General features: G+C 52.8%; 4 protein-coding genes across 4 annotated transcripts; 2 read left to right on the forward strand and 2 right to left on the reverse strand.

Annotated features, from left to right (window-relative positions):
- Positions 1 to 2,644: 2,644 nt before the first annotated feature.
- On the forward strand, positions 2,645 to 4,622 carry CDV56_100582 (uncharacterized protein; the record flags this gene model as incomplete). The annotated part of the gene is made up of 4 exons (XM_026754201.1): positions 2,645 to 2,898; positions 2,975 to 3,245; positions 3,298 to 3,637; positions 3,691 to 4,622. The coding sequence occupies 4 exons, from the start codon at positions 2,645 to 2,647 to the stop codon at positions 4,620 to 4,622; spliced, it is 1,797 nt and encodes a 598-aa protein (XP_026609561.1).
- Positions 4,623 to 4,902: 280 nt separating this feature from the next.
- CDV56_100946 (transferase family protein) lies at positions 4,903 to 6,471 on the reverse strand (the record flags this gene model as incomplete). The annotated part of the gene is made up of 1 exon (XM_026754565.1): positions 4,903 to 6,471. One exon carries the CDS (start codon positions 6,469 to 6,471, stop codon positions 4,903 to 4,905), a length of 1,569 nt encoding a protein of 522 aa, XP_026609562.1.
- Positions 6,472 to 7,137: 666 nt separating this feature from the next.
- Positions 7,138 to 8,073, forward strand: CDV56_101290 (uncharacterized protein; the record flags this gene model as incomplete). Its single annotated transcript, XM_026754909.1, has 2 exons — positions 7,138 to 7,165; positions 7,211 to 8,073. The coding sequence occupies 2 exons, from the start codon at positions 7,138 to 7,140 to the stop codon at positions 8,071 to 8,073; spliced, it is 891 nt and encodes a 296-aa protein (XP_026609563.1).
- A 46-nt stretch (positions 8,074 to 8,119) lies between these two features.
- On the reverse strand, positions 8,120 to 9,127 carry CDV56_101436 (uncharacterized protein; the record flags this gene model as incomplete). The annotated part of the gene is made up of 1 exon (XM_026755055.1): positions 8,120 to 9,127. A coding segment is annotated over one exon (1,008 nt), but the record flags the coding sequence as incomplete, so codon positions are not given.
- Positions 9,128 to 9,200: the final 73 nt, after the last annotated feature.

Below are 9,200 nucleotides of genomic sequence, written 5' to 3' on the forward strand. Positions count from 1 at the left end.
ATAGACAGGGCGAATCCTGAAATAAAGAATAATCCTAGTGCCAAACAAGACAACTAAGTTGCATGATAGCAATCAGTGGAATCGTCAACATAGGGCCATAACCTGAGAGAATCGGGAAGCGCCAAGTCCAATTAGGATGGCTCAGGGGCCAACTATATATAGGCTGACTAAGTCGGGACGCTAAACCTAAACGGGATGGAATCCTGACAGGGAATTGATTGGTGTTGGATGCAAACACGTCAACAAAGGAACATCACGTGAAACCTCCGTTGTGTTGCGAGCAAGGTTTTCTGCTAGGCCCAAACAGGGGCTTACAAAGCACTGCTAACCCAAAGTACGGATAACCGGCGTACGGGCATATTTGACATCTTACAATATGCCCAATTCTAGAGCACTATACTGCTTATTCAGGCGAAGCTGGCGCACAAACCGAGCTAATCTCATTTGTCTTAGTTTACTAGTAAAACCCCCCATAAAAAAGGACAGCTAGATAGATCCGATTTTCTTAGAGACTCGTGCACAATACAATATTATGCCGTTGCCTAGTAAGCACCCTTTGGCTCGAAGAGATGTTACAGGCTTCAGATTGAATCAGACAGCGCAAATACGGGGCTCAGCCAGGCTAATTCGAGCATTTTCCAAAATGAGGAAAGACTGTGGCTATGCGTTGATGGCGGAACACTCGGTGTTCCATATTTCATTCATTCCTCCAACCAAGACAGCTGATTTAGCGCCGAGTGGATCATGCCCTCTCCATGTGCGATGTATGCTCCAGAGTGGTGATGCATTCTCCAGACTGGTGATGTATCCTCCAGACATCACCACCTCTCTAAAATGCACTCACGCTAATCACCACCTCGTCCAAGCGGCATCACCCCCCATCACCCACGAGGGCACTCACCCGGGTATTGACCGCGTTCAAGCCACACGCCGGCCGGTTAGTAGTTGGGTGGGTGACCACCAGCGAATCCCCGCTGTTGTATGTTTTTTCCACTGTTTTTGCCTCCTGATATCTGCTTTTGCTCTTTGCTATTTTCACTCAGATAGTCCTCATTGGTGTCTGAATTTCTTCACTCAGTTAATTCTCCTCGCTGAAAATGTGTTTCTGACCCTCTTGACTGTCCTTGTCGCTGGCCTTAGGTCCTAGGCTAAGCCTAGAAAGACAGTGATCAATAGGATTTGTTTAGACAGCATGTTGGAGCTAGCTATGCTGAAATATTTCCGCTCAAAGATTTCAGTAGGGAGAAGGATGTTGGATTATCGGTCTTGCTTGGAATGCGTGTTTTCTCTATTAGGGCACAGACAGTTCCACCTGCTCATCATTGCATTCCAGCTGAGATCCATGTAAGGCACAAGCAGGCATACACTTAATCTCGACTTGGTCGTCTAGGGTCAGGCTCTAAGCGGGCAAACTAAGAAGGATACTGCGGTAATATAGCCTAAGTATTATCAATAAAAATTGCCTCAAACAGCTGAGAAAAGGATGCTTTCTGAGCCATCATACTTATGCCAGGATACCCAAGGAAATGAAGAAGTACATGCTATGAATATTACTTGTGCCATGACTAGTAGCAGTCAACGACGGCTAGGCGCCCAGACTGCCAAGATATCCAAGACTCCCAAGAGCTGACAAGCATCGACAAGCATCAATGAAGTGGTCTAGTCTATTCTTAAGCGACCTGCCAATATTGCGATAATGAGTTGATAGATATGACATAGACTCTGATGGCATGAGGACTGGCCTATCCGCCATGTTTTGAGTTCGTCGTTTCTTTCCCCATTTTCTCTTCTTTTCCGGCAGAGAAACATATTACCTCATAGAATACAGGCCTGTTAGTATTTTCGCGAACCCACTCAGGTAAATTACGGTCCTGTTGTAGCAAAAACATGAGCGTAAAAAAACAAAAAGCAGAAGGTAAAAAGCGACGGATCAGATAAGATAAGATCTCAATCAGATAATCGAAACCGCCCAACTGTCGCACTTGGTAAACCCGAAAGTATATGTCGGACGTCGGGCAAGAATTAGCGAGACATCGACAATTCATTTCCCATGACACAGTAAATGGATCCATCCTCAGAACACGAATAGGGACCCTTCGTCGTCGAATGTTGGCTCCTGCATCGGAGACTGTCTGAACTAAGGTCCAGTATTTTGCGAGCACGGTTTTACTAGTGCGATAGGGGGAGGAATTTCCGCCAGCCATACAGAGTTACAGTATGGAATTGAAACGAAAGATAGACCATCGTTATGTTCTGTCACATCCCTTTCACTGCCATTTCCTGGTTCTGCCCGGCTGAAGCCACCTCATTACTAGTAGGAGAGGGTGTGCGTCAGTGAACGAGGCCCACTTACGTTAGTCCGACCGTCAGAGACGAATTTTCCACTTCCAGTTTACGTGACTAAACCATGACAGTGTTATCAGATGAGTGGATCTGGTTTCGGGCCACATTTCCAACTTGTCCCAAGCGCTGATAGACCAGGACATGGCGTTAGCGTCGAGCCGAGTGTGCCGACTGTGTGGCCCTTAGTCTTCGATAGGCTCCTGCTCATGCGCTAACAGCAAGCATGATAATTCATAAGAGAAGAAGAGTCCCCCCTTCTACGACCCATGTTCACTCCATTTTTTGTAGGCCAACCAACGCCATGGCCTTCTTTACCAGACTACGCGCCCCCTTCCGCCGATCAACGACAGGCGAGACAGACCCTGCCGTTTCCATGAGCGCAGCGGAGCCCCCCAAGCAGGAGGCCAACGTTGAAACTGGCAGTGCCGTCGCCAGAAACGGCGATTCTGACACTGATGGGCATCCTGTCCCCGACCATGGTCAACATGGTGTCCATGATGTCGAGGCTGTGACCAGAACATGGTCTAAGGCGTCGTTGATTGCTGTCTTTATCAAGTAGGTGCTCGACTCGACTTGACTGCTTCCCTTCATTTTCCCGAAACAGGCTCTGATTCAATATGGTCCACCATAGCATCTGGTTCCTATACTTCGTCAATGCATTCCAATCGCAGATTCTTTCCAACTTGCTCCCGTATGTCACTAGTGATTGGGAATCTCATGCGCTCTTGAACGTCATCTATGTTGTTTCCGACGCCATGACCGCAGCCTTGTTTATTCCCTTGGCCAAGATAATGGATGTTTGGGGAAGAGCGGAGGGCTTCCTCTTCATGGCCATTCTGTCGACTGTGGGCCTGGTGATGATGGCCGGATGTCATAACCTGCCTACATTTTGTGCTGCCTATGTAAGGCTGCCATGAGGGTTGAAGTTCTGTCTGCTAATCCTGGCGATCGTAGGTTTTCTACAACATTGGTTTCTCGGGCATCACCTTCTGTGTGGATGTCATCACGGCCGACTCGTCCAAGTTGAAAAACCGAGGCCTGGCGTACGCTTTTACCTCTTCCCCGTACATTATTACGGCGTTTGCAGGCCCCAAGGCCGCGGAAGATGCTCTCGCGCTTAACTGGCGGTGGGGATTCGGTGCCTTTGCGATCATCTTCCCTGTCGTGGCGTCACCTCTGTACTGCATTCTCAAATACAACCTTCGCAAAGCCGAAAAGGAAGGCCATTTGCGAAGGGAAAAGAGCAACCGTACGGTGATGCAAAGCATCTGGCATTGGACCATGGAGTTTGATCGTAAGTCGCTCGTCCATCCCTTCACATCAAGTACAGACTAACTCCGTCGCTAGTGATCGGTGTCTTCCTGTTCTCAGCCGGTCTTGTGGTTTTCTTCCTGCCCTTTGATATCGCTACTAGCGCGCCGGATGGCTGGGGGACGGGGTATATAATCGCCATGATAGTGGTGGGATGCGTCATGCTCGTCATCTTCATCCTGTGGGAGACATTCTGTGCCACGGCCCCTCTGCTCAAGTTCAGCTTCTTGTCAGACCGGACCGTCATTGGTGCCTGCTTGCTCGATGCCACCTACCAGCTCTGCTACTACTGCTGGAATAACTACTTCACCTCCTTCCTGCAGGTTGTCAACGACCTCAGCGTCTCCAACGCAGGCTACGTGAGCAACACCTTCGACGTCGTTTCCGGGGTGCTCCTCCTGTTCGTCGGATGGCTCATCCGTCGGACCGGCCGGTTCAGGTGGCTGTTGTTCGTCGCGGTGCCGCTCTACATCTTCGCCCAGGGTCTCATGATCTACTTCCGTCGGCCGAATCAGTCGGTCGGATATCTGGTGATGTGCCAGGTGTTCATCTCCATCGGTGGCGCCGTGTTCATTATTGTCGAGCAGCTGGCGATCCTGGCGGCTGTTGATCACCAGCATGTTGCGGCTACTCTGGCCCTTCTCAACGTCGTGGGAACCGTTGGCGATGCGATCGGCTCCACGATCTCCGGGGCTATCTGGACGAATACCTTTGAGCATGCGCTGTCCATGTACCTCCCGTCCTCGGCGTTGCCCGATCTAGAGGATATCTACGAGAATCTCGACACCCAGCTTAGTTACCCGGTTGGCGGCGCCGTGAGGCTGGCTATCCAGCATGCGTACGGCTATGCGCAGAGCAGAATGCTGGCGGCGGGCACGGCCATCATGGCTTTGTCGCTCATCTGGATGTTTATGATTCGTGATATCAATGTTGGAAAGGTGGCTCAGGTTCATGGAACGGTCTTTTAGATGATCGCGAGCTGGCTACTTTAGCATATGCTCCATACACTGCTGCTTTATGTGGCTTGAATCATACCCAAAGCCCGTGTTGTCTTCATCCGGCTGTTCTACCTTTTCCTTCTTCCGTAAATCGTATCAAATAGGCGAGAACCTCATAATAGCCCTTGAATAAGTATGACTGTGGTATAATCCTACGGTCGGCCGCCGCATTGATGTGAGGAGCATCGACTGCTGGGTTTGGAGCAAGGGCTGAGCCATATCTTCTGGAATTCTCACACTGATGCTAATGTCAGCTATACTGAAAACTGTCCCGTGAACTGCCTTTATGTCCCGTCAGGAACCTCTCCATGACCTCCTGCTCCAGATACAGTGCCACATCCACTCCGTTATCGTCCCACCCCGAGTCCATAACCTGCACTTCCCCATCCAGCTTGGGCAGAACGGCATGCACATACCGCGGGCGGTTCCCATCTCCCACAAAGTCCACTTCGTAGACTTTCAGTCGCAGCCAGGAGGTTACAAGGACATGTCGGGACCCCAAGAACGCCTGCCACAGCCGCTGCGGGGAGATCTCGTACGCGGCATCGTGGAGCATCGCGCCAATCTTCTCCGGCGTGAATAGGGCCAATGTCTCTCGAACTTGGCTGGCGATGGTTCCGATGGATGCAGCGCAGAGGGACTTTGCTGATGCGCCTACGTGAGTGAGGAAGAGCGGTGATCCGAGGAATGTGTCGGGTAGAGGAGGCGAGACGCGTGTCCGGGTGCCGATAGAAAGATCCATGAAGACGGAGTCAGGGCAATCGCCGAGTTTTCTGGCTCGGTTGATGGAAATCCAGAGGTGAGCTAACAATGCGTCAAGTCGAGAGATATCGCCTCGACCATCCGCCTGCGCTTTCCGTTTAAACTCTGCCAACTGTTCGCCAGAGAAATGGATCTGCGTATAGCGGATTGGCCTGGACAAATCCCACGATGTCCACGGTGCAGATGTCGACGGAGACAGTTCCAAGCCGTCCAGTAACTCCGGAGCAGGCATCGAGTTCACCGTATTGGGCACCATCCACTTCGAATATCCCGGATCGTCCGTCTTCCACCAGTCGAACCGGTGCAGTGGCAGTTCACGCGCTGCGGCAATCAGTCCCGAATCCGGCGCTGGGCCGTCAATATCCCCGGCAGCATGGGCGTCTAAGAGCCCTGGATTGAAGACTGGAGCGCCCATCAATGACTGTGTGTATTCCGAACCAAACGCCGCTCTACTTGCAGCCGCCCACTGATGCACAAACACCATCAAAGTCTGAGCATCGGCCAGGACATGCGCCATTCGGATTGCAATTGCGTATCCGCGGTCCTTTAATAGTGTGATTTGCACTTGCATACCGGGTAATCCCTGATATTCACGCAGATCATGCAACGCCAATGGGGTATCCGATAGGAAATCTCTCTGGGGAAAGTCGTCTCCATGCCAGGTCCCCACAGATGCTCTTTCTGTGGCAGAAGGTACCAGCGATTCAATTGACATCTGATCGCGTTTGACGATGCGCCACTCAACGCCAGGGTCATTAGGCGTCCCGTAGACGATCATGGGCCGGTTGAAGCGCTCGGTGTGAAGGCCGTTTTCTCGAACTGGGGCCCATTGCAGCTGGCCGGCCCATTGAGGGTAATCGGATAGTGTTTGAACAAAAGAGGATTCGAGACGATTGATGAAACCTTTTTCTGTGGTATTCTCGGGGAAACTATCGAATAGCCAGATTGCGCCTGTTGGAGCAAACCGGGCAACGGTAGCATCGAGGATGGATAAAGGAGTAGTGATGGGTGAAGCAGGGGGAGAATGAGGAACAAGATGAGCTTTGTACAGTTCCATCTTCTCTGTTACTTGATGATCTCTTGTTGAGTTCTGACCTCTTAGGGGAGGCTATCTCCTGTATATATTCGAAGTAAAGGGATACCACCATAGGTACGCTAACGGCAGTACTCTCCTGACTCGACCACTTAGATAATGTGTATAGATGATGAGCCAGAATGAGTCAGACTAGTCACTAGAGATTCTCTAAAAGTCTCGTCCCGTGTGCTCAGCCACATCGCACGGCTATACGAACAGCCCAACCATATCCTGGTCTCTGCCTTCAAAAACTACGGTTGTTATTCAACCAATAACATCCAGACTCTTTTCGACAAGAAAACACTCTTATCGCTTTATTAAGTCTTATGCGATGTGTCCAATTACTCGGGTGTGCAGATCCAACATCCAGCCGTTTCATGCCGTTTTTATTGGACGAGTGTGTGATGGCACGCCTAAGAGCGGGGTACTGTCGTCGCTACTGCAGGATGAGTATCGTCGATGGACGGAATCATCCTATCTCAGCCATGGCATCAGAGGCTGACGACTGCAAGCCGCGTCATTCGTCGGCATGTATCGCATATCTAGTGTTACTGTGTGGAACGTCAGGTATAAATGCAACGGACATCTGCTTTACCAAGTCTACATAGCTTTCGCGAACTACCCAAAGGAGAGTAAAAATCAATCAATATGCTTGACTCATCAACCGTCTGGTTCAGTATGTACCCACTCTCTATACACCGGCCTTAAGCTGACATCGCAGTCACTGGCTGCTCATCTGGCCTGGGCAAATCCCTGGCAGGTCTCATCCACGGCGCCGGCCATCGGCTTGTGGCCACAGCTCGCAACGTGGACGCCCTCTCCTACCTCCCTGATGACCCAAATGTGCTCAAGCTCAGCCTGGATGTCACCTCGAAGCCAGCCATCCATGACACCCTGTCCGCCGCGGTGGCCAAATTCGGCCGCCTCGATGTGGTGGTCAACAATGCCGGCTACGTCCTCATGGGCGATACAGAAGCTATCCCCGAGTCCGACGCTCGTCTCCAACTCGACACCATTTTCTGGGGCCCTGCTCTCATCTCCCAGGAGGCCGTTCGCATCTTCCGCGAGGTCAACCCCGCCGGGGCTGGCGGGACCATCGCGCAGATCTCCTCGATTGGCGGGTACATGGCGTTCCCCGGCAGTGCGTTTTATCAAGCCGGGAAATTCGCGCTGGGCGGGTTTACGGAATCCTTTGCCAAGGAGATGCATCCCGACTGGCGGATTCGGTTCTTGGTTGTCGCGCCGGGCGGGATCAAGTCCAACTTTGGGGGCAATGGGCAGTTTGTTCCCAGGCATCCGGCGTACGATACCCCCGACGGCCCGCTCAATCAGTTGTTGAAGTACATGATGGATCCGGCGGCTCAGGCGTCCTTCTCAGAGGCGGATCGGTGCGCCAAGGCACTCTTTGATGTCCTTGTTGGGCAGGATGAGCGGCGATTGCCGGGGAGGTTGCTGCTAGGACCGGAGACGATCCCGTTGTTGGAGGCTGAGATGCAGAAGTCTCGGCAGGAAATGGAGGCGTGGAAGGACGTGACCGTCAGCACTTCGTCAACGGGTGGTGCTAAGGATGTGCCGACTCTATGATCTTATGTGTACGGTCTTGACTTGTTCGTGCATTGTTCCATAATATCTATAAATCAACTACAGATTCCAATCCACGCAGAAGATCCGCCTTCAGGTCATCCAGATGCTCGACTCCAATACTGAACCGCAGCAGCGTCGGTTTCGCCGTCGAATCCACCAGCCTCCTCCATTCGAGCTGACTCTCCACGCCACCGAGAATAGTCGCATGCTGGAGCAGCCGCAAAGCACCAGGAAGCCGCCGACCCATCGCCTCGTTCTTCATTTCCACGGCAAATACCGCCCCAAACCCGTTCGGCATCTGCTCCTTCAACCAATCCATATCCTCGTCCTGTAGACTAGCATGCCGCACGACGTCCACTGTCCTCTTAACCACATTATCCCCTTCACTTTCCAGCCATCCCGCCAACCACCGAACCAGCCCCGTGGCATTCTCACTCTGCCTGCACACCCTCAACTCCAGCGTCCGCAGACTCCGCAACCCCAGCCACCCCTCCATACTCCCCAGCACACTCCCGAGAATCGTCCGCTGCTCGCACAGCGTCGCGAACCAATCCCGTCGGCCCGGCGGCACAGTCAGCGTCCCACAGAGTAGATCATGGTGCCCACCAAAGTACTTCGTCCCGCTGTGCACGACCACATCCGCCCCAAGCGCAAACGGATCCTGTAGCCCCGGCGGGCCAAACGTCGCGTCAACCACCAGATACGCACCGTGCTTGTGCGCCTCGGTAGCGTAGTACCGGATGTTTGCCGCTTCGCCGGTAGGATTGATTGGCGTTTCGAGGTGGATCACATCGCCCGCCTGGAGCTGGTCGAGCTCGTCGTAGCGGAGGATCTCGCAGCCCGTTAGGGATGCGTAGAGCTGGATGACCTGTCGGCTGCCGTGGTAGCCTTCGCCGATGGCGACTCGTCGGGGCCGTAGGCCGATGAGGTAGGCGTGGACGGCTGCTACGCCGGACGAGTAGGTGAGTGTTGGGCCGTGGATGAGAGCCGAGAGGACGGTCTCGAGGCGGGTGCGGGTTGGGGCGCGGTGGCGGGAGTAGTTGAAGTCGCCGATCTGGATGCGTCAGTCTGCTGATGGGGGGCGGGGGGGTTATAGTTATCGTACGGATACTCATCGGTGCCGTCCT

Source organism: Aspergillus thermomutatus (genome assembly GCF_002237265.1).
Source record: "Aspergillus thermomutatus strain HMR AF 39 chromosome Unknown NODE_480, whole genome shotgun sequence".
NCBI lineage: Eukaryota > Fungi > Ascomycota > Eurotiomycetes > Eurotiales > Aspergillaceae > Aspergillus > Aspergillus thermomutatus.